The sequence below is a fragment of the Galeopterus variegatus genome, unplaced genomic scaffold (assembly GCF_000696425.1).
Source record: "Galeopterus variegatus unplaced genomic scaffold, G_variegatus-3.0.2 Scaffold600, whole genome shotgun sequence".
NCBI classification, from domain to species: Eukaryota; Metazoa; Chordata; class Mammalia; order Dermoptera; family Cynocephalidae; genus Galeopterus; species Galeopterus variegatus.
Genome location: NW_007726711.1, coordinates 443,703 through 469,673, shown reverse-complemented (window position 1 = coordinate 469,673; position 25,971 = coordinate 443,703). Strand labels below are relative to the sequence as shown.

The 25,971-nt window shown below is 35.2% G+C and overlaps 1 protein-coding gene across 1 annotated transcript in view; it reads left to right on the top strand.

The window, feature by feature from the left end:
- The window catches only part of UNC80 (unc-80 homolog (C. elegans)), a 214,063-nt gene that overhangs the window by 64,520 nt on the left and 123,572 nt on the right, over positions 1–25,971 (top strand). Inside the window, exons 22-23 of the mRNA XM_008570410.1 lie at positions 1,630–1,802; positions 20,182–20,394. Of these exons, the coding sequence (XP_008568632.1) occupies positions 1,630–1,802; positions 20,182–20,394 (386 nt within the window). The remainder of the gene's footprint in view (positions 1–1,629; positions 1,803–20,181; positions 20,395–25,971) is intronic.

Genomic DNA, 25,971 nt, shown 5'->3' with positions numbered 1-25,971 from the left:
CTGAGATTCTGTCTTTTGCATTTTTTTTCACGATCAGATTCTTCTTGTGGTGCTTCCTTTTGCGTTTGATACAAAATATGATACACTAACTGAAAAGAAAAAAGTATTAAAGGTATTGAATTTGGAATTTTAAAATATGGAATATTTACATCTGAAAAGGAAATAACTCATAAAGAATGAAATATAGGAAATTTTGATAGTATTTTAATTATATTCTTAACCTTATTTGTACTTACGAAAAATTTTAAACACAGACAGAAACTAAAAGGAATGGTCCAATGGATCCCAAATTTCTATCACCCACTTGCAATGATGATCAAAATTTTGCCATCTTTGCTTCATCTATCTTTTATGATTTTTTAAATGTGTTTTAAAACAAATCCTAGACATCACATCATTTCACACCTACAAACTTCTTGACAAAAGAGGTGAGAAAGCCATTTCTGAAAATCAGATCTGTGACTTTTCAGCGAGGACCAGATGTAGACAACATCCCAAATGAATGGTGATAGCACAAATTAAGCCAATCTCTAAATCAGGGATTCTCATCCTGTGGATATTCTTGGGTGTCAGAGAAACATTTCAGACTCAAGAGAAGGGGTGTGGTTTAAAGAACTATATTCAATATTATAACTTTATCTAAGAAAAATGAGAAATATATATCCTAAAAGCTATAGAAAAGTCAGGAGATATTTAGGTTTTTAAAATTTTTCTGAGAATTTTTTTAAAAAGATGAAAAATCAATATTTTGTGTTATTTTCCTCAGTGAGTGATCTTTAGATTTTCTGCATCAAAATCATGTGGAGTATTTGTTTAAAATACACAGAGCCCCCAGACCTATGGGACAAAAATCTCTAGTGAGAGGACCTGATATTCTGCATTTTAATAAGCTCCAGACTGATTGTCTCATTTATCGGTAGCTTAACTGCGGAGAAATAAGAGGGGGAAGATGAGTGGTTCCCAAACCTCTGACCACAGTGTGAGGTTAGGCTGGCTGCATCAGAATCTGCTGCGATGCTTCACAAGGTACAAATTCTTACACCCCCATCTCCAGAAATTCTGATTCTGAAGGTCTGGATGAGATTCAGGAACTCCCAGGTAATTCTGATACACATTCAGTTCTGGAAATCCTGATGAAATGATCAGCCTCTGAGGTCCTTTATAACTCCAATACTCAGTGATTCTTTGCATTGTAACTGAGAGAAGGTTTTTGCTTTCACCACAATGCTGTCCTTGATATCAATTTATTACAACAGATCTGAAACTGCACAGTGACTGCATCTTCCATAAAAACAGAAGTTGGTTGTTGATTACAGGAAGAATTATTTTAAATATACCAAGAGCTCTTATCAGTGTTAGAGAGAAGATCTGGTAGTGAAAAGATCAGGCCCTACATTTAAACAGCTAGGTAAGACCCTGCATCTTCATATGCCATGTGTCACCAAATTTCCAAAAGCTGGGATGTTCAAATCAAGCATGAGGGTGGAGAGGAAGGACGTGAAGATGAGGAGAAAGTTTTCAAGCCAACACTATAGAAAACACACTGGTATATCTTTGAAGTTCTTTTCAATTCCGTGATCCATTACACTCTCTCTCTTCCATGCCTCCACCATGGCACAACCCCTACAGGTTGCCACAGCTTCGACGACCATCTCTCTCCCAACCAAGATGGTGGAAAAAGCAAAAACGTGGTGAATCTTGGAGCGATCCGACAGGGCATGAAACGCTTTCAATTTCTCTTAAACTGCTGTGAGCCAGGCACAATTCCTGATGCGTCCATCCTGGCAGCCGCTTTGGATCTAGTAAGTTGTTGGAAGAATTTGCCTATCCTGTCCCCCATTCCAGTAAATACCGTTAACAGAGGTAAGCACAAATGCCCAGTCCTAACCCTAAGTGTGAGTTATGATTTTTTCTTTCTCAGAATTAGTGGTCTGGCCGGCCCGGTGGCGCACTGCTACAGTGCGCCGCTTGGCAGTGCGGTGGCTCCCGCCCAGGGTTCGGATCCCACATACCGACCGGTTCCCGCTCACTGGCTGAGCGAGGTGCGGGAGCAATACCGAGGTTTGCGATCCCGTTGCCGGTCCCGGTCCAGTACGGGCGCGACACTGAGGGTTGCGATCCGTTGCCGGACACGAAAAAAGACAAAAAGGAAAAAAAAAAAAAGAATTAGTGGTAAAAGGGGGAAGAAAGATGGTGAGGTGATAGAAAAAAAAGAAAGGGGAACAAATCTTAATAAATATGCCCTGTGAAGTGGAATGTACAGCAATGTGATAAAAAGTATGTGGGGGCTCTTGAGTAAGACTACCTGTGTTAAAGTCACTCAGACATTTACTAGCTAAACCTCTAGTAAAATGAGAATAAGAGTGATCGTAGTACTATACCTGCCTTCTAGGGCTAGTGGAGGATTAAATAAGATATTAAATACAGAGCCCTCATCACAGTGCCTGAGATATAGTAACTGCTCAATAGAGTAGGCCATTATTATAATATTATTATTAGTCTGTGTTTGCCATGTATCAGTCCTTTGTACTGTCTGAGTCTTGGTTTCCTTACCTATCCATTAAAGGAAAAACATGAAGCAAGGATCAGTTAAAATGCATTGCACAGGAGTGCTTTAAACATTGTATGCTATTTTATACATGTAAAGAATTAAAGAGTGTAAAGTGGATCTTACTTAGAAAGTATTTTTGTTTTTATCAGGTAAACTAGGCCCACATGTGACTTTTGAATTCAGCCTCTCAATTTCCTTTATTTACCTTCTGGTTTATAAATTCTTCATACACAGTATTAACACTAGCTACAAAATACCAAGTAAACATAAGAAACAAAAGTCTTTTATTTTTACTTCTTAAAAAGAGAAACTAAAATAGATTTTTATTATAATGGAAAACTTTAAGCCTACCTGTAAATAATCTCTTTTCCAGATTTTATGACTCATGAATAGGTGACTACTGTGTTACTCATATTTTAGCTTAAAATCATCCAAACCTTATAATGTAATTCATGAAATCTCTCTGTGACATTTGCAGCTTTTCCTCTTAGGCTATTTAGTGACCAGCGAGGTATGTGGCTTCACTTCAGCCTGAGATATAAATACTACTTATAATCACCCAAAATGATGGCTTGTCGTTATATAAGGTTTTCCAGTCAGTTTCCTGTTGTTGAATATTGGCCTTTTCAAAATTTTTTTTTTAATTGCAAAACTCTCAATGTGTATTGATGTATGCTATGGTGACTGGAAAATGTAGACAATCACATGTCTTCAAGAGAGCTGGGGCTGGTGGCAATTAAGCAATCAGAGAACAATGAGGAGCCTGTCTAAAGCAAGAGAGCTTGGCAAGGCAAGGAGCCAACCCCTTGTTTTCTAGGTGGGAAAGTGGAAATTAGCCCGTCACTCCTTTGAGTCATGCCTGGTTCTTCTTAATCACATCTTGATCTGTTCACAAAGAAGCAGATTAAAATAAATAAATGTAACAAACTCGTAAGAAAAGACAAACAATCAAACACTTAAAAAATGGATAAGTATGTGAACAACCAATTCATTGAAAATACCAAGTCAGTAAAGTATGCCTCATTTTACTTGCAAATTTTAAGAAATCCTTTGTCAATTTAATTTTTTTAATTAAAAAAATTATTAAAATATCCATAAATTTCTACTTTATGACCATCAGACTTGCAATGATTAGAAAGTATTGATAACAGTATGGCAAACAGCACTACACAGTCTTGGCACTGGTGTAAGCAGCAAGATTTGGTCAGGAACAGCAGGAAATCTTACATTAGCAGGGTGGTAGTGAGACACCAGTAAGAGGGAATTGGGCATTCCTCCATCCCTCCCTGAGTAGTAAGTAATTTTGGACTGTATATAGCTGGGGGAGGGGCACAGTTCTTTACGTATCAAATATATCAAATGGCAAAGGCGGTAGAAATAAAAAGCCTAAAGTTGATGTGGCTTAGAAGACACTCAGCATACTCACCTATAATAATTAATTAACTCAACGAATGTCTGTTGAGGGCTTCCTTTGTGCCATGGTACTAGCTGATAATGATAATGCAACAGAACTCAACTGGACAGGTTCACCTGTTTTTCACTTTTCCCAATGAAGATTATGTTTGTATAATGATCTATTTTCCAGACTTCTTAGTGTATGACATTATGAGGTTGATAAACTAATGATTAATATTCATTGTGTACCTACTGTGTTTCCCAAGGGAAAAAAAAATTGAAACTCAGAAAGACCAACTAATAGGCCAGGGCTACAAAGCCAGCAAAGAATATAACCAGATTGGATCCTAGGTCTGTCTTCAAAGCCCCTGTATTTAGTATTCCTCCATGCTGACTCTCTTATTAAAAATTATCTGAGATTACTTTAGGAATTTACTTTAAAACATGCTAAAATAATACATGCTGTGTTTTATACCTGATAGCTTAAATGTGGTTAAGAAAATAAAGGTGACAGAAGCTAGTTAACAACTGTATATTGCTACTTTACAGATGGTTTAAGCCAAAGTGCTACACAGGTACTGTCATGTCTATCTTTGTCTCAATCCTAAAGTCACAGCTACTTTTGGAAAATTACTAGACAAGTGAGATATCAAATTTCCAAAGCAACCGCTTAATGAGATTAAAGAAAATTCTAATAACAAATCATCTTATTTCAACTTGCTGAAAAATTGAGTGAAAAATATAGGCACAGCTTGCCATACAAATTGGAAAATGATAGGTGAGTAGTATTGGGGCAACTGTTAGTCAAATAAGCACCTGATGAGAGTTGACAGACTGTTCTTCTTCCTCTGGAAAGGTCTAGGCTCCTCATTCTCTCAGAGGTCATGAGTCGAAATCCCCACGCGCATGTGTATCTATCAAGCAGCTCTTTTCATTCACACGTTTTCCACATGAGAGAACAAAAGCCCCAAGAGCTGAGGTGAATTTGCTCAAGGTCATGTAAATTAGTTGGTTCTAAAACTGAGATCACAGCAAATCTTCTGCTTCCATTCAGGACTCTTTTAGCAACACCATATGCTTTCTCTGTTAAAAAAAAAAAAAAGATTATTTTAATAAATCAGAATGAGTATCTCTTGACACATAGAGAATATACTTAAATGTATATGGTCTCCTGCAATAAAGAAGACTGTGAATGATTTTTAATGATCCAAAAAGCATTTGAGTCTTGAAAAATGTTCCTTATCACATGAATACATGATGAATTTATAATAGGAAAATACAAGATATTTTCAACTTTAAAAATTCACACCACACATTCACTCTTAAAAGTGGTGATTCTTAACATTTAGGAACATAGACTCTTTCAGAATTGGATGAAAGTTACAGAAATTCTCCCAAGAAAAGTGTACTTAGACAAAATTTGGCATGGAATATCAGAAAGTTTATGGACTCCCCCAAAACCTATCCATGAAACCAAAAATGTTAAGAAGTCAACGTCAATTAGTGTATTATCACTGACAAAAAGAAACTTTTCCATTGACTAATTGGAGTTACTTTATTAATATTCATTGATGATATAAAAACAGAAGGAAATCTGTCATCATTGCTTCCTACATGGAAAGCCTTTAGGATTTATGTAAGATATGTGGGCATGGGAGAAACACAAGTCTTGTCATGAAGAGAGCAGCACACTTACGGATGTGAAAAATAACCCCAGCAGATCAAATTAGTATGGACTTCTGAATGGAGATTATTTTTAGAGGAATATTGATGAACACTTTGATAATCAAGTCTCTTGTGTATTGGGATTTTATTCCCTTTCATCAGATGATTCCACACCTATCTGATTTCCAGCAGTTATGCTGCTTACAGATGTAGTACGGGAGTTTCCAGCTATAGGTACACTCAATTCCTGACTGGAACTTGACTCTTACCATTAAAATGGGTTGGATCCCGCAGAAAACTTAAAACTTCTTTTACTTCACCAAAATAAGGCTATGATTATGAAGTTACCAGACCACTAGATTTTCCTTTATTCTTTTCCCATGAAACCTACTTTGGCCCTGCTGGACCGTCTCAATCTCATAAACCTCATGGTAAGAAACAGTATAAAGGTGGGTTTGATGCTTAAGCAGTGTCTTTTGAGCCTCAGACTAAAGAGGCATTTTCTGATTATTGTGGATGTCCACAGATGGAGTAGCTCTTTGTCACTAGACTGGATTCAGTGGGGGCACATGTATGGGGGGTTCGAGCTGTGGGTAGGTGGTAGAAGTTCCTTTTATATGTGACAGTCTTTGATTCTAGGTCAAGATCAACCAGTGTGCATAGTTCAGAGGTCAAAATTCCAGAGGTCAGAATAAGTCAAGGCTTAAAGGAGCCCAGTGGTCACCATTTATCAGGCAAAGAGGGAGATGAGAATCCAGGTAGACCTGGTTGGTTGAATAAAAAGCCATAGGTGATGATGGTGGTCATAATGATGATGTTGATAGCAGTGGTGAGGGTGGTAGTGTGGCAGAGGTGGTGGTAGAGAATAATAACAGTAACATTTTCATTACACTTGAATGAAAAATTTATAAAGCACCTTCACATTTCTTATTTTATTTGCTACTATGAGAGGAAAGGATCAAGTCAGGATATGATCCCCAGATAAGGGCACACTTAGAATCAGTTTCTCAGCTATGGAAAAGTGAAGGAACTAATGTCCTATGTGCTGGAATCAAAGTAGCATTCAGTGTTTACTGTCGTGTTTACAGGCGTGACAACTGCAGTTGTTTGTAACTACTGATCTGGGTTAGGAGTTAGTTCCTCAGGATGGCACTAACCTTCACAGATGTCTTGTGTGAAATATATTTTTAACTCTCATTTCCTCTGTCTTTGGTTTCATCCTAATATCTGATTCAAATGCTTCTTGTCCTTCAGGAATGCCTCAGTTTTTAATATATTTTAAATGTTCTCCGATGCATTTATGGTTTTACTCACATACATGTGTGTAATACAGATAGATAAATATGAATATAGAAATAGATGTAGATGTAGATATAGATTATATAGTTAGATATGTAGATGAGGTACAGATGCAGTTACAGATACAGATGTAGATTTAGATACATAGATATAAATATAGACGTAGTTATAAATTCTGCTATTTCATCAGATGAGATTTGGGGGAGGAGGGGAAAAAGGAATATGCTGTTTATCATCATATTCCAGTCCAACATTTTCTCTCACCTCTCTTTTATTGTTTTGCTGCATTTGTTTTTTAAGTGCCACTCAAATACAATTTTTGCATTGTGCCATAATTTTTATTTTAGAATAATTTTATTGTTTTATATCCTTAATCACATAATTTAGATGTGATTATTTTTTAAAGTTTGCAGTTTTCTTCAGAATTAAAATGTATTGTTAGATGAAAGAAATACTAGGAGGTTTTTGTTTGTTTTAAACAATCCTTTTGTCATTATTGCTTTGACCACTAGGTTTAGGGATAATTTGTTCAATTTTAAGTTCAGCACAGCTTTTCCTCAAAATTTTTCTCTTTAATATAAATTTATGAAGTGCAACTGTAAGGTATTTTTAAAGACATGTCTAGAAATAATTCATTTCTTCTCCAAGTTTACATGATTTGACAACACAGAATAAAAATTTAAACAGTTCAAACACAAGGCACTTTGCCTGTTTTTTATATATTTCAGGTGAAATATTTCAACTTTATTTATCCATTTAAATTTGTAACATGTACAGACAGTGATTTGTAATTTACTGGTAACTTATTGGCATAAATACACTAATAATAATGTCAGTGATTTTAGGAACAATTTCAAGAATATAAAAACATCAGTGAGATCATAAAATTCTCCCTGGCCTGTAGATGAAGAAATTCTAATTCATGTTGAATTATTTAGCCTCGTAAATAGATAGCTGTAGGAGGAGTGGATATATATATATTTTTTTATCTAAACTAGGACACTTCGAAGAGTGAAAGGGAATGTTACCAATAATTATACAAGGAAAAGAGCTAAACGGGTATTCTCCTATGGAAAAGGCTTTTGCTCACCATAGATATAACTCACACTTTCAGGTTCATTGCATCAAATCTAATTCACATTGGGGCTTAACATCACAAGACTATTTGGTGATCAATGCCCCTGTTAGTATTATTGTCAATACTAGTTCATTTTCTGTTTTTTACAGTGTGTCATCTCCCAGTTGTAGCTTGTTTTTTTCCTTCATCCCTTTTGGTGTATTTTAATGAAAAAAATATTTTGACCTAATATAACTTAATTCATCAAAATCTTCTTTTGTGGCTGGCACTTTTTGTGTCTTTTAAAGAAATTCCAAGGTAATAAAGACATTCTTATATTTTTCTCTAAAAGTGTTAAAGTTTACCTTTATGTCTTTAACCAGAATGTACTATGTGAATGGTATAAGATAGGAATTCATTTTCTTTATTTACCTTTTTCACATAAATAATAATTATCCTAGTTCAGTATACTGACTAGTACATGTATTCTTCTCTGAAGTGCAATGTCATCTTAAATATATGTCAAGTTTCCACACATGCATGGGTGGAATCCAGGTTTTGTTCTATTTCATTCCGTGTCTATCCTGAGTCAATCTACTCTATCTTAACAGTCAGAACTTTAAACTTAAACACCTACATATTCTCGGCTCTTTGCTCTTCCATGTGAATTTGATAATTGGCCTGCGAGGTTTCATGAAAAAAATCTTTTGATTTATTCTTAGTTACATTGAGTCCACAGATAAATTTAGAAATAATTAAAATTCGAATTGAAATTCAGATCTGAACAGATGATTCAAAAGTTCTATTTTTTCCTGAAATAGTTAAGTAATTTTATTTTTTACAGAAATTTGTCAATTTTGCCTATACTTTTTTTTTCTTTTTTCTAAACTGAGCATGTAGCTATAAATTTCCCTCTAACTACTACTTTAACTGCATGTCATAAATTTTGATAGTAGTATTTTTGTTATAATTTATTTTTAAGTACTTTCTAATTGGTTTAATAATTTTACTTTTGACCCATAGATTATTTAGATATGTGTGTGTTTCAATTTATAAATACCAGGATTTTGTTAGATAACTATTTGTTATTGATTTCTAACTTCATTTCTAGATACTGATTCTTTGGAATTAATTTAGACTTGCTTTATGACCTAGAATATTATCAGTTTTCATAAATGTCCCATGTGTGGTTGAAAAGAATGTGTATTCTCCAGTTGTTGGATACAGTGATACATACACACACACATACACACTCACACATATATCTATGATCAAGCTTGTTAGTTGGGTTATTTAAATCTTTTGCATCCTTATTTTTTCTCCTTGTTTAACCTGTCAATTACTAAGTTAGTTTTGTTAAAATCTCCCATTTATATTTGTAAAAATGACAATTTTTGTTTTATTTATATAGAAGCAAACGGATTTAGAAGTTTTACATGTTTCTGGTGATTTGAACCTTTTATCACTATCAGGTGGCCCAGTTTACTTCTAATAATGCTTTCTACCTTAAGATGTATTTTTCTCTGATGCTAATATAACTACAAAAGTTTCATCAGGTTAGCATTGGCCTGGTTTGTCTTTTTGTCAATCCTTTACTTTCAACTTTTCTGTATTCCTGTGTTTTCGGTGTGTATATTGAAAAAAAAATATTAAAATTTTTTATACCATTTAAATTTTTCCTTAAAAAAATTAGTCCATTTGCATTTGAAGATCATGATTTCTGGTATATTTAGATTCACTTCTGCTATCATTTGCCTATTTATCACATTTTTCATTATTTCATTGTGTATGTGAATATGTATGTGTGTGTTCTTGTTTTTACTTCATGCCTCCTTTTAGATGATGTTAGGGTTTGTTTATTGCTCCTGCTTTGGTGTGGTTTAGCATTTTTAAACTTTTATTTACTAGTTTTGAGTGTAATATATTCTCTTTAAATTTTTAGAAATTTTGTACATATTTAACTAAAGAAAGTCTAAAGTTAATGAATTTCTTTACTTTTCTCAAAAAAATAAGGGGGTTTTAACCCCAACTATTGTTCAAAATTTCATTTTAATTTATTTCTATTTTAACATTCACAAATTAGACATTATTTTTATTGATTGTTGGGAAAATGATTTTTAAATTTACCCAAAACTTTAACATAATCTTTGTTCACCATTTCTCCTTGCACCTTAGATCTTCCTTCTAAGATCATTTCCCTTCTGAAATATACCTTTCAGAAGTGTATTTAGTGATAATTAATTGGCAGTAGCTCTTTCGGCTACAGTTTTCTTGAAAATATCTTTATTTTGATCTCACCTTGAAGATACCATTGCTGGAATTGTAATAATAGGCTAATATTTTCTTTTTGTACTTCAAAGATATTATCTCATTCTTTTCTGGCTTAATAGACATTCCTTTCTTTATAGGTAATCTTCCCCCACTTCCCTGCCTCAGTTGCTTTTAATATCTTTTCTTTATTGTTGATATTTTGCAGTTTCACTAAAATGTTTCTATCATATTTTTCTTACTTAAGATTTATTGGGCCCCTGAATCATGTGATTGGCATAATATAAATACTCTGGAAAATTCTCAACTATCTCTTTAATATTTTCTTTCACCCTTTCACTAATCTTTATTTCTAGAAATTGAAAAGGTATATGACAGATCTTCTCATTTTATAGTCTGTTTTTGATAACCTATCTTTCATATTTTTTATTTCTTTGTTTCTTTCTGTTCTATATCCTGGGTAATTTTCTCAGCTATGTCTTCCATTTCACTTTTTCTCTTTTCAACTGTGTCTGATCCTATGGCTCTTAACCAGAGACAATTTTGCCCACCAGGAGACATTTGGCAATGTGCGGAGGAATTTTTGATTGCCACAACTTGGGAATTGCTACTGGCATCTGGTGGGTAGATACCAAAGATGCTGATAAACATCTCATAATGCTTAGTGCACTCTCTACAAAAAAATGAATCATCTGGTCCAAATGGTCAATTGTATTGAAGCTAGAAAAACCTGATCTAATATGTGTTTTAGTCTATTTTGAGTTTTAAATTTCAAGTACTACATTTTTTATTTGTAAAAGTTCTATGTAATTCTTGTTTTAAAACTGCCTGGTCAGCTTTGATAGTCTAATTTCTTCATCATACTTTTAATACCCACATTAATCTTTAAATGTATTTGATATACCATGATTCCAATAACTGCAGTCTTTGTGAATTTGATTCTACATTTTGTTATTTCTGCTGCCTCTTGTTTAGAATGGATTATTTTCTTCTTCAAAATTTGTTTTTTGAATTGAAACATAATTGATTACACATATTTGTGGGGTACAGAGTTGACTGTCATATTTGTGTACAATATGTGATGATCAAATCAATATTATTAGCATGTTCATCATTACAAATTGTAATTTTTCTTTGTGTCTCTTACCCAATTACTCCCTAATCCCTTTTCCCTTCCCTCTTTCCCACTTCTAGTAACTATAGGTCTATTCTCTCCTTCTGAAAGTTCAACATTTTATTGTGGTCTTTCTTTCTTTCTTACTTACTATCTCTTATGAGAGAGGATTATTTTCTTTTGCTTTTTTTTTTTTTTGGTGGCTGGCTGGTATGTGATTGAACCCTCGGTGTTATAAGGCTATGTTATAACTAACTGACCTAACCAGCCAGCCTTTTTCTTTTTTATTTTTAAGATGAGCTTGCTCCTTGGAGCGTTATCTATGGGAATTATTTTTAAAGCAGTATTATTCAATGGGCCAGCAACATCAACATCACCTGTGAGCATGTTAGAAATGCAAATTTTCAGGTCCTGCAACAGATGTACTGAATCAGAATCTCTGCAGATGAGGCCGATGAATCTATTTCATTCATCTTCCCAAGTGACTCTTAAGCATGCTCAAGAATGAAAGTTTGAAAAGTACTGGTTTAATGTATTCCTTCAGAGAGGATTTCCATTTCTTTTGTCAGATACCTGAAAACATTATCAATCGAAGATCATTTTAAAAATTATTTTGGGGGGAAGGGGGCATTGAAGTGTTGCCCATTCTTGGCCCAAACTTATGAGAAAATGTGGGATTTGGGTTAGAATTTTTCATATGAAACTTTTTTCCTCCGCTTACCCCTCCAACTCTGTTCTACCCAGAGCCAAGCCTAGTCAGGCAAGGCAGCTTCTGTGGGGCAGTTTTTTTTCCCATTAATCCACTGAGGGTGGCACTCACCTGAGACCCTGGCTTTATGCAGGTGTGTATGCACTATCATCCTATCTGCTTGGACCCAGATGTTTAACTTGTGGCCCACTGAAAAACTCATGCTCTAACTTCTTTTGGGTATTTACCCAGAAGAGGAATTGCCATATCATATGGCAATTCTATATTTGATTTTGTTAGGAATGAAAAGGGGCTGCTTCTAAAGAAAAGAAAAAGAAAAAGAAAACTCATGGTCTGGTCTCTCTCTAGTTGGCAGAAATCCTCAGGGCAAATATTCCCACACTAGCTCATCCCCACTTTCACCCCCAGAATTGCACTGTCTGAGAGTCTTCTATCTAATCTTAGAAACAAGAGCAAAAACAAAGAATTTTTGGATATTTTATTCAGGATTTTTTTATTCAACATATTTTAACATTTACTTGTACATATTTGTGGGGTACAATATATTGTCTCAATACTTGCATATACTGCACAATGATTCACTTAGGGTAGATAGCATAGTTTTGTATCTAGCAGTTTTAGTTGTTCTAAACCAAGAGGAGTTTGTCGTCACACCTAATCCATCATATTGTCAGAAACAGAAGACCTCATTTGGTTTTCAAAATACTTACCCAAAATATTAGCATGATCTGAGTAAGTGTTAAAATGAGTAGCTGTCCAGACTGTGTGCTAAACAGGAACGTCTGCCTCCCGTCTGTCCACAGCTACTGTAGAAATGGGCAGAGGTAGAGGCAGCCTGTCAGCTTGTGAGTCAGTTACTTAATGATCTCGGTCAAGCAGAGAATTCTATACAGGCTAAGTAATAAACGCTGACTCACAAGCACATGCCCTATAGCAAAGAAGTTTCCAGCACATACTGAGATCCGTAATAACTGCTTATTCCCATTGGTTTTAAATAAACAGGCATCCTGCACAACCAAGACCTTTATATTTTATTGTAAGGCAATAAAAAAATTATGTAATTCCCCAGAGACCAACATAAAATATTTAGCCTTTAAAAACAGTTAGTTCCTGTCCAATGTTATATAAGTTTGCAGAATTCAGTCAAGGTTTCTTCTCACTTAATAAGCTTAGTTATACTCCCTCAAGGAAAGGAATGTATTGCAATTATAACCTTCAATGAACCATCATTTCTTGGTAACAGTATTTTCTAGGTCCCCAGGCAAAATAAAGCACAACTGTTTGAATTAGTGTCCCAATTCTCTGCCTCACTTTCATAAAGGAAACATTCAATATGTATAATGATCTTATAAAATTCAAGGGGAAAAATGGCAGAGGAAGTCAAGGAAAGTGGCCAGTGCTTGAAGTTTTCTATTTGTAGAATGTTAGAGAAATCTATGCTGCATAATGGCATTCTCATGAATTTTTGTAATTTTAACTAGACAGCACTGTAACCATTTGCTTATATAAGAGAACACCTTATGTAAGATTGAACCATATGAAATTTTTGACCTTCAAATTCAGAAATTTCATATGTTTCAACCTAGTATTTTGCCTTACCAGTTAAAATAGGTTATTGCTTATCTCAAAATTATGAAGTTATGGTGTAATGGAACAGATGCCATTCTGTGGCATTATAAAGCACAAAAAGGTGGTCTGGGCAGACATGTTAACAAGAAATGAGAAATTTAAACATGCTTGCTTTTCTTTCAGGTCCACCAAAATAATTCTCTGTGGTATGCCAATGGTGTCCATTTTTGTTTGTTGTAACTACACCTCTGGTACTCTGTGGTTCTTTTCAGCCATGCAGCATTCTTTCAATTCATTTTTCTCCACTTGTGCTGCTTTTCTGTGTGATATGAATCCATCCTTATCCATTATGTCATGCCTCTATCTTTTGCTGTTCTTTCAGATTGCACTGATCTCTAAGAGGTAAGCTCCATCAAAAGAGGGAGCACTGACTTTCCTTTCATCTCAAGCATCCCATAACCCTGTCCCTAAAGTCAGCAGTTTCTAAACTACACTTTGAAGGGAACTCAGAAAGAAAATAATTCTTCACAACCACAGCCACACTAGAATGCTTTGGACATTGTTGCACACACGTTGCAAACTTAGTACTTGTTGCTAACTAAGGAGCTCCTACTTAGCTTTGTACCTCAACATTTCTCAGTTTTCTGTGCAGTAACATGCACACTACAATACCCCAGGAACTGGTATTATTCACTGCATTCTTGAATATAGAATTCCCAAGCCTGCCATCATCTACCAGACTCATGAGAATTATAATAAAAAGGCAATATTTGAATGAATCTATGTTATTTTCCCTGAATGCAGTGACATTGCCAAATGTTACTGGGTTTGGCTATTTATGGGGATCAAATTCATCAGAAAATAAGCAACCCTCCCCTTAATATTGTGTTGTATAGTTGATGGGAATTATTTTTATATTGATCTCAATTCCATTTCCAAACTTTGATTAGAATTTCCCGGGGCCAATAACTGATGATATATGAGTTTTACCATGAGAAGTTTTTGAAAGCAGAGAACTGAAATTGTTTTTCATTCAAAAATGCCTTGAGCTTTCTAAGCGCATTATCTTGTATTAATTCTTTTTTCTAAAGAAGGCAAGCCAATCCACATGGGAAGCCTCACATGCTACAATTTGGATTGTTTGTTCTTCCATTGTTAATCCCCTAAATGGCCATCTAATAGTCAGGGGTAATAAAAAGATCCTCTCCCCCATACACATGGTCTAGATTAAGTTTTACCCTTGTTAATCCTGAAGGAGCCAGGGTTCACAATGTAGGGCTATTCCAGCAGTGTTATTTTTGTCTTCTTTTCATTAAATGTTGAATCTTCATTGCTTTATATCAGGAATATGTCACAATGTGACAGTCTAAGAAAAAATTGGCATCGTTCACCTTGCCCTCCAGACTGCCATTCTTTTTTAGAAACAGATGTTCCAACCTTTTCCAGACACAAATCAGTATATCTTAGATGTTTAGTACATAAATATTTAGTACAAGAACATGTGCTGATATTTAGTCTGTATGGTATGGCATCACAATAGTGATGGGTTCGATGCAGAAAGTCATCCAACTCTTTGCAATCTTAAGTTTTTCTGTTCCTATAACCTGCTTCTAAATCTTGGCCCTCTTGTAGTTGATAAATTTTCATCATTAGTATCCATCTTGTGTTAGAGATACATTCTCACCATTAGAATTAATCTTGTATTCTGCCTTTTCACATAGGCTAACATTCATTGTTGTGGCATATATAATAGGCTTTGTAAAATTAACTCCCTACATAAATATATTTGGAATTCTTTTTTTAAATTATTTTATCATTACCCAATATGAACATCTTTTGTGGCCTTTTACCAGTTTCTCCCTAACCGTCTCCCTTTCCCCCTTCCCACCTTCTGGTGGTCTCAGTTCTGTTCTCTTCTTTTGAAAGTTCAACAATTTATTGTGATTGTTGTATCTTTTTTTTTTTCAGATTCCACTTATGAGTGAGGACATGTGGTATTTTTCCGTACCTGGTTTGTTTCACCTAACGTAATTTTCTCTAAGTTCATTTATGTTGCTGTGAATGGCAGAATTTCATTCATTTTTTATGGCTGAGTGGTATTCCATTGTATGTATATACCACATTTTCCTTATCTAGTCATCCATTGATGGACATTTAGGTTGGTTCCAACTCTTAGCTATTGTAAATAGAGCTGTGTTAAAATGGGAGTGCAGGTATCCTTTCCGCTGGATGATTTCCAATCCTTTGGGTATACTCCCAGCAGTGGGATTGCTGGATCGTATGGCAGTTCCATCTGTAGTTGTTTGAGGAACCTCCATAATGTTTTCCATAACAGCTGCACTAATTTATAGTCCTGCCAACAGTGTAGAAGGGTTCCCCTTTCTCCACATCCTCGCCAGCATTTGTTATTCTCTGTCTTTTGATACTGGCCACTCTAACTAGCATGATATGATATCTCAATGTAATTTTGATTTGTATTCCCTTGATGTTTAGTGATGTTGGACAATTTTTCATGTGTCTGTTGGCCATTTGTATATCTTCCTTTGAGAAATGCCTATTTAGCTCCATTGCCCATTTGTTAATTTGATTTCTTTTTCTATCTTTCTTTTTTTTTTTTTTTTTTTTTTTACTGTTGTTTGAGTTCTTTGTATATTCTGGATATTAATCTCTTGTCAGATGCATAATTTGTGAATATTTTCTCCCAATTCATAGGTTGTCTTTTTACTCTCTTAACTGTTTCTTTTGCTGTGCAGAAGGTTTTTAGTTTTATATAATCCCATTTGTTTATTTCTCCTTGTTACCTGTGCTTTTGGGGTCATGTTCATAAAGTCTTTGCCCAGTCCTACTTCCTGAAATGTTTCTCCTATGTTTTCTTTGAGGAGTTTTATAGTTTGGGTCTTATATTTAAGTCTTTAAAACATTTTGAGTTGATTTTGGTATATGGTAAGAGGTATGGGTCTAGTTTCATTCTTCTGCATATATCCAGTTTTCCCAGAACCATTTATTGAAGAGGCAGTCCTTTCCCCAATGTATGCTCTTATTGCCCTTGACAATATCAGCTGGCTGTAAGTATGTGGGTTGATTTCTGGGTTCTTTATTCTGTTCCATTGGTCTGAGTGTCTGTGTTTATGCTGGTACCATGCTGTACTATAGCTTTGTAGTATAATTTGAAGTCAGGTAGCATACTGCCTCCAGCTTTATTTTCTTTGCTCAGGATGGCTTTGTCTATTCAGGATCTTTTGTTCTTCTATATAAGTGTTAGGATTGTTTTTTTCTATTTCTATGAAGAATATCATTGGTATTTTGATGGGGATTGCATTGAATCTGTAGATCACTTTGGGTAGTATGGACATTTTCACAATGTTAATTCTTCTAATCCAAGAGCATGGAATGTCTTTCCATCTTTCTGTGTCCTCTTTAATTTCTTTCAGCAGTGATTTGTAGTTGTCATTGTAGAGATCTTTTACCTCCTTGGTTAAATTGATACCTAGGTATTTTATTTTTTTGGTGACTATCGTAAGTGGGCTAGCTTTCTTGATTTCTTTTTCTGCTAGTTTGTTATTGGAGTATTAAAATGCTACTGCTTTATGTGTGTTAATTTTATATCCTGCAACTTTAGTGAAGTATCAGCTCTAAGAGTTTTTTGGTAGAGTCTTTAGGTTTTTCTATATAGAGAAGCAGGTCATCTGCAAACAGGGACAGTTTGACTTCATCTTTTCCGATCTTGATGCCCTTTATTTCTTTCTCTTTCCTGATTGCTGTAGCTAGTACTTCCAATACTATATCAAATAGAAGTGGTGAGAGAGTGCATCCTTGTCTTGTTCCTGTTCTTAAGGGAGAAACTTTCAGTTTTTCTCTACTCAAGATGATATTGGCACTGGGCTTGTCATCTATGACTTTTACTGTGTTGAGATACTTTCCTTTTATACCTATTTTGCTGAGAGTCTTTAATCATGAGAAGATGTTGAATTTTGTCAAATGCTCCTTCTGCATCTATTGAGATAATCACATGGTTTTTGTTCTTGTTTTTGTTGATGTGGTGTATCACATTTACTGACTTGTGTATGTCAAACCATCCTTGCATCCCTGGGATAAATTCAATCCCACTTGAACATGGCGTACAATTTTTTTTTTAATATATTGCTGTACTCTGGTTGCTAATATTTTGTTGGGGATTTTTGTGTCTATGTTCATCAAGGGTATAGACCTGTAATTTTCTTTTTTTGTTGTGTCTTTGTCTGGTTTTGGTATCAGGTTGATACTGGCCTCATAGAATTAGTTTGGGAGAATGGCCTCTGTTTTGATTTTTTTCAATAGTTTGAAGAGAATTTATATTAATTCTTCTTTAAAGATTTGATAGAATTCAGCAATGAAGCCATCCAGTCTTGGGGTTTTGTTGTTGTTGTTGTTGTTGGGAGATGCTGATTACCTCTTCAATCTTGTTGCTTGTTATTGGACTGTTCAGGTTTTCTGTGTCTTCTTGGTTCCGTCTTGGTAGTTTGTATGTGTCCAAGAATTTATCCATTTCCTCCAGGTTTTCAAATTTGTTGGTGTATAGTTGTTTATGATAGTCTCTAATGATTCTTTGTATTTCTGTGGTATTGGTTGTAATGTCTCCTTTTCCATTTCTGATTTTTGTTGTTTGTGTCTTCTCTCTCCTTTTTTTAGCTAGCCTACCCAATGGCTTGTCTGTTTTCTTCATCTTCTCTAAAAACCAACTTTTTGTTTTTTTCATCTTTTGTGTTGTTAGAATTCTTGATGGCTGCATTTAAGACATAAATAATGAATGCTTAACAGGCTGACTTGAATCATCCAAAGTGTTTGAGATATTGTAGTACTCAAAGGTATGAAGTATACTACTCTATCTGAAGGGGGAAGGGATTAAGAAAGGCTTTTTAGAGGTGGTAACTAAACTAAATCTCAAAAGTGGGAATTTTCCCTGTGATAAAAGGGTTTAAAGGCTCCACAAGCCATGGAAACAACATATGGAAGAGTATGAGATTTTGAGAAACCGCAAGTTTTGATATAATTGGATAACAGAGCACTTGAGATGAGAATAGAAAGGGAGATGAACCAAATCACCAAGGCTGGGTATCGTTATTCATTATATGATGGACGTGAATGGAGCCTGTAATAGATTTTAAATGGGAAAATGACATGATCATATATTTGTGTTTTAGAAAATAGTATTACATGGGACTAATGCCACACTTTTAAATAGGTAATATCTACCTGCATTCTAGAAATTATTTTACTAAGTCTTACATGAATATAAATTAAGACAATGTAAATGCCAAAGAGCAATTAGCATAGGCCTGGTCATGAATGAAACCTGGGGTTGAAACCTACATTCACCCATTCCCTGCTATATGATAGTAGACAAATGATACCTCATTTTTCAATCTTAAAATGAGGATGTTATTTCTAGATCACAGAGTTGTTATGTATTGTAATTCATAAAAGTTAACTAGCATGTAATTGATACTGTATATTAGCTGCTATTTTAATATTACAGATGAATGCATTGTTAAAAATGCCATTGCTTGAAATGATGAAAATTATATCCATTTGGAAGTCTGTGGTTACTGAATAACCTATGATTATTAAGTAATCCTAAGGTGATGGCTAATATTGTTATGCAGTTCTAAAAAAATGGTTCAAGTCAGAATACACATTAATAGTTGATATATATTTTTACTATGACCTATTGACCTTTCATGGAAAACTTCACACTCATTCTTCTCTTAATTTTTTTAAGCTTTTAAAGAGTTCAGTTGAGTGTATGACTCTTACCAGTTTCTGTATATCTACTAAAAGCAGTGTCTTTTTTATTTTTTCAAGCACATCTTGACAAGATTGAGCTGTTTCTCTGAAGAAATGCTCTTTTTCTCATTTATCAATTGAATATTCTTTTCTTTGTCAAACATTTTCAGTTGAAACCATGCCTTTTTAAGGAGAATCTTGTCTGTTTTTCATGACAAAATGGAAAGAAAAGGAAGACTAACTCAACAAAATCTAGAAAGCACTGCCTTTTCTTACTAGCCAAAATGTGTGGAGTAATTGTACCTCTCTCAAACATGTGCATGATCATAGATACCAGACTATGGTTAGTGCAAAATCACTGTTGAAACCTTTGTTTAAAATAAAACTAGTTCTAGAAATGGAATAATTATTTTCTTCATGTTAAAATTTTAAGTTTAAAAAAGCTTTATATTGAAAAACTTATTAAAAGCTCTCACACTCAAATCCCAGATGCCCTTAAGTATACAAAGATGTAAGCATGTAATTATTGAGATTCCTGAGAAGAAAGAGAAAGCAACAAACAAACCTGCTTAATATGCCTAATTCTTCCAATATTCAAATTTTCATCAGTGATTTCATTTTCTAGATTTCCCACTATTATGCTGGCCATGTGGACACCACCCTGGGAAATATGGCCAAACGAATTCAAAACATGGAGACTAGAATAAATTACATAGTAATCCCCTTTAAGGCCAATTTAAAGTTATTCTTCATTAATCCTACATTATTCTCTCCTTAACACTCCTACTCAGGAAGCCCCTGTAGTGGCCCGAGCAGCCCTGTTCCTGGAATGTGCCCGTTTTGTTCACCGCTGCAATCGTGGCAACTGGCCAGAGTGGATGAAAGGGCATCACGTGAACATCACCAAGAAAGGCCTTTCCCGGGGACGGTCTCCCATTGTGGGCAACAAGCGGAACCAGAAGCTGCAGTGGAACGCTGCCAAGCTCTTCTACCAGTGGGGAGACGTGAGCTTTCGAATTTCTTCTCTAAAAATTAGGGCACTTGAATGAAGTGGAGAAGTTTTTTTATTAATTGTGTTGGTTTTGGAGACAATTTATTGAGTGTCTGTTGTGTACCAGGCACTGAATGAAACACTTTGGGAGGAAGTAAACAACTCATTTAATCCTCTCAATAAATCTATGAGGTTAGACATTACTATGTCCGTATCACAATTGAAAAAAATTGAAGTTTATAGCGGTGCCAAAGTTTACGTATCTAGTAAGCAGAGGAATCAATATTCCATCTCCTGGATTGGATAATCATCTTTGTGAAAATCATTGTTATAAATTGCTTAATACATTCTTATTTTGGTTTCTTATTCTAATTTATATTTTTCAAGACATGATTTTTTTTCCAACTTCTTTAGAAATGACTATGCACACACACATTAATATGTATATGAATAAGTGAATAAATGAAAAATGAATGAATGAAACTTCCTTAGTAATTCTAATAAAATGGACTCTTAAAATAATTATGACTTCTTCACCATAGGGGGTTAAAAAAACAAGGAATAACAAAAAATTCAAGAAGACTGGGTTTTTTTTTTCTGTTAATTTTAGACACAGCCAAGCCCAAACATACATAAGGAGGGCTCCATATATTCCTCTTTCCTTAAAGATTGATGGAGTTATTGTTATAATTTCACTTAATAATTCAGTTGAGTGCATCTGCTAGTGGGCCTGCTAACTCATGGTATTCTTCCTTCAGTTTTACCCACTTCTCTTTCACAAAGTGACAAAGTAATTCAAAAGGCATGAATTGTACCCAGTATGAGTGCAGTCTGTCTATACAAGTGTATTAATCTTTCCCTGTTAAATTGTTGTCCTTTGGATTTTCTTTATTATTTAAAGATAGCCTATGTAAGAAACCATATAAGATGTGTAGAACACCTTATTGATGATAATATCAGTGATCAGGATTCAGCACTGCCCTTTTCAGGATTCTATTGCATATTATATATGTGAGAAGACATGATTCTCCCATGGGACATCCATTTTTTAAATCAGTTAGCCAAGTTATTATGTGATTCCACCTTACTTATCCTGCATTTAATTATTTTGGATTTAACAGCATTAAGCACAAGAGTTTATACAAGTCAAGCAGTGTAAATGAATGCATTATCTTGAGATGCATAGATACACCAGTAACCATAGGACCATAAGGAATGAAATCCATTATCAAAAGCCTGTCATCATTCCATCTTGTGTTCTTTTATGGCTCATAAATTAGAGAGGAAGATCCACCAGGCTAGAAACCAAAATAGTGAACCTAAATTCTGAACTTGTTTTTTTTTCACTGAAACTGTGACTTTGTGCACCTCGCATAAATTCCTTGAGTCTCCATTTACTCGGTCGCAGAATAATGAGCTAACTAGATTTTTAAATAAATTATTAATGTAAGGATGACTATTCATTTTGTTATAAGCAGATTAAAATTATCATGGCATATGACAAGACTATGTGACAAGTTAGAATGTTAAATAAATAAATGCAAGTTATTAAACCCATCCAAAGGCCCTTGGTGATACATGAGCATTTGGACATCAGATTTCCATGTTAATTGTTTATTGCATCTGATAGAGAGGTTCATACCCAGTGGTTAGGTTTTTGCCACCAATATTTGAGAGAAGGTAAGATATGCTCATGATCCACCTGAGACTGTATTTCCTACAAAGCAAAATTTTTAATTAACAAATGATAAACCTTTATCATTGTCTTTCTTAGAGCAAAGGTAAAAAAATATATATAAATATCTTTAAGTAAAAAATTATGACCTTGCCACAGTGCTCTGCTTATCTGGAAGATTGTTCTTATCTTCTCCATACCCAAATCACACTTCAGCCCTTCTTGACTCTTGTCACCAGTGTTGAGCTTTTCCCCAAATGTTCAAAATAATGGTAATAATTACTGCTCTAATGCCTTACTGTTACTTTGTAAGTATGGCATATTTATTTTTTCTCTTTGAAAATTTTCCTTGACCCATGTACAGTGCTCCAGTAAAATCTGTTTTCCTGTGAAATATGAATTTTCCCCTAGATTTGCTTCATGAATAGTTGTGCAAACAATACATCTTAGAAGCATATGTCACAGTGGACAAAACACAGGTTTGGAAGAAAAACCATAGCTGGGGTGGAGGCGTTGGGGTGGAGAGTGGGGAGGGGGGCTGCCTCTAGGCAGATTCCTCATAGGTGGTACCTTTTAAATAATTTGTGAAGCATATGTTTACGTGGTCATTGAGAGACGATAATAAGATGTTAGAGGCAGAAATGTGAAAGCAAGACTTTGGGAAAGGCAAAGCAGGTAGTCAGAGGGTGCATTATTATTTGTCCTGTGCTCTTCCTCTAAGTAATTGTGCAGGAACTCCTCCTCCCTTCCACCTATGGGCTTCTCATTGTGAATCTTATCACTTGGTTACTCCTCTGGTCAGAAGACAAGTATTCAAGTTACTGCCCAGGCTTTCCCACTAACTAAGCATACTTGCAAAACTCAGTTTACCTCTTTCAAATTTAATGTTTTATTGGGAGTAATATTTAGTGAGTAACATTATATTATAGTGAGTAAAAATTTTTAACTACCTAGTTTCATGGATGCTGTTTCATGACCTTGCTAAATTCAGGGATGGCTCTTTTCTCAAGGAGACCAAATTTGTTTCTCTTAAAATAAAACTATCAGATGGAAAATCTAGATCACCAAGTGGCAGAGAGCAAGTGAAGAGTTTTTCTCACTCCGATCACCTTTATTGTTTATCAGAACCATACTAAAAACATTCAGCCCTCTGCTGGTTAAACGTCTTCCTATTTTCCACAAATGGCCAGGTAATTTTGAATACTCCCTCCCTCAGGAGAATTGGGACCTAAGTGTTTTCCTTCAATTGTCCAATTCTTCTAAGGGGAGTGGTGTTTTAATTCCTTTAATTATTTCTCCTCAGGTAGAAAAGATAGGCAATTATAAATAACCAATACTACTGTTACTTCACTTGAAAAGGTGCTGCTAGGCAGATCCTTCTCTTTCTTATTAATAACATTAGTTAGCATATAAGAATGCTTTTGGAGATTTCTCACAAAAATTTGTAAATTATAAACATGGGCTATATATGCATAATTTATTACTCTTGGGAAGGGGTGCTTGGACCTTCACATGACTTGAGGAAAAAAGACAACTATCATAAAAGCCAGTCCCATTTGCAGTCCTCAATATAGTAAACATAATTAATTGTATGATAAATTTGGGTATTTGACAGAGGGTTTCCCAAGACAATCCACATCTTTATATTTTTTACTTATAGAAGACAGATGGATTGGATGTGTGCTCTGTTCTTCAGCCTATTAAGGCACAAGAGCAGTGGATCACTGGAGACCATTAGCTTTTGAAAGTCTGCTGCGTGGAAGGAACATGAACATACCAATTTAATAAGCGTACCAATTTAATTTAATAAGAATAACAATTTACCACTGACAGATGAAATTACCTTTAACTTCAACAATTTGTAGACCACCACTTAAACTCTCCAATTGATAATCTATGTACTATATTTATATGTTTGTTATTCCAATTCTAATATTTCTGCATGTTTTATTAGTTTTATATATTAACAAATACAGTTGTTTTATTTTAGTCTTGTTTAGATTGAGAGAGTTCATAACAGAAGCCAATTCCACTGAAAAATTACGAAGTTTCTCTTCACACTATCCTTCCTACCCACTACCTCCAAAACTGCAAAAATCTCCCAAGCATGACAGTCCTGTAGCTCAGGGCAGTCCAGTCTCCTGGGATTCTGAATCCACTCTCCTCTTGTCTCTCATCTTCCTGCAGATTCATATCAGAACCTTAGTGAAACTAGGGATGACTCCCTTTCCTGAGATAGAAGTGATGTGGGATCTTTTAAAATAAACAATGAACTTTGGAGTCACCAAGATGGATAATTAGACCAATTATCTGGGTTTTCAACCTTATTTTCCTTTTAGCATATTCTCTTTCATATTTATCTAAAGCAATTTAAAGACCTTTTACAACATACACTGCTTTCGGTTCTCTGTTGGCTAGATTTCTTCCTCTGTCCTTTTCTTTTTTATTTTCTAAAAGTCTGAGCAATTACAATTTCTCCAGTGTTATGGTTTTGAGGGCAAAAGTGGGATTTGCCTAATTCCTCGATGGGGAGAGAAGATGTTTTGACTCCCTTTTATTACCTATCTCATTCAAGGAGGGTTTTATTGAGAGGCCTCTCTGAAATGACAGTCACAATTGCTAGGCCCTTTGGCTTCTCTCAAGAAGGGGGACACTTTTAATTGTCAAGCATTAAAGGGTTTCAGATTTATAAAGAGGTTTCAACTGAGAGACTTCCTGAACAGATGTTTTCAGGGCAAATGTCCTCTGACTTTTCTGCAACATTTGACAGCCTGGCTGCCCCACTTCTCGCTTCTTTTTTGTGTTCCGTGATCATTATGCTCTGGAGTCTCCTCACATCTCTAAGCCCAGTCCTCTGTCTCCTTCACTTGTCCTCTGCCTTCCCCCCTCCTCATAAATGTAGACACTTCCCAGGATCTCCTTTCATTTCTTCCTGGATAATTTCCTCCAGGGTTACATTTATCCCTGCATTTCCAACTGTTATGTGTATGCCTGTAGCACAGACTTCTCTATCCGTAGCACTTTTCAGATGTCAGGCCTGCATTGCCAACTGTACTTCGGAGGCCAGGGAACACATTTGGCGAAGGCCTTGGTGGTGGTGATAGTGACCCATGGGGTCTCACATGGCAGAAAATGGCAAAGCAGAGAATAACTTCTCATGTGCTCTTCTTTTAAAGCCCTAGAACCACACCCTGACCACCATTATTAATCCATTCACTACAGCAAGGTCCTACAATCTAATCACCCCTTCAAGGCTCTGCCTTTCAAATACCATAATGGGATTTCCCACCCTCAACAGTTACAGTGGGAATTAAGTTTCTGATACATGAACTTTGGGGACATAGTTCAATCAATCCACAGCAAGCCCCTTAGGTCAGATCTTTAATACTTCCCATCTGGATGAGTAAAGTATTTTCCTATTTGGTCTCCTCCCCACAGTCTCTCCTCATCTAATCCATCCTACACAGCACCAGCAAAGGGATCTTCCTATGGCACAACCCATTCATACTGATCTCCTAGCCTCCAGACTTGCCCTCCTCCAACTCATTCTCCAAACTGCTGTCAGAGTGATTAGGATAAAATGCAAATCGGCTTGTGTTTCTTACCCACTTAAAATGCTTCAGTGGCCGTCCTTTTTCTTCAGGGGTAAAACCCAAATTGCTTAGCCTGTCATCACTGTCCTCTTTACAACCTTTGCTTAAACCATACCGAGATTATGGATGATGAAGTCAAATGAGTTAATGTACCTAAAGAATGTTTATCTCAATTTTTTGCATCTAATATGTGTTCAATAGTAATAATAGATTACAATAATTTCTGATAACAGAAATGGTTTGTCTGCATTCCTAGGCAGCTAGTGAAATGTCCTTCCACCAAGTGATTGGGTTACTCCCCCAATCATTTTTCAAATGCAAA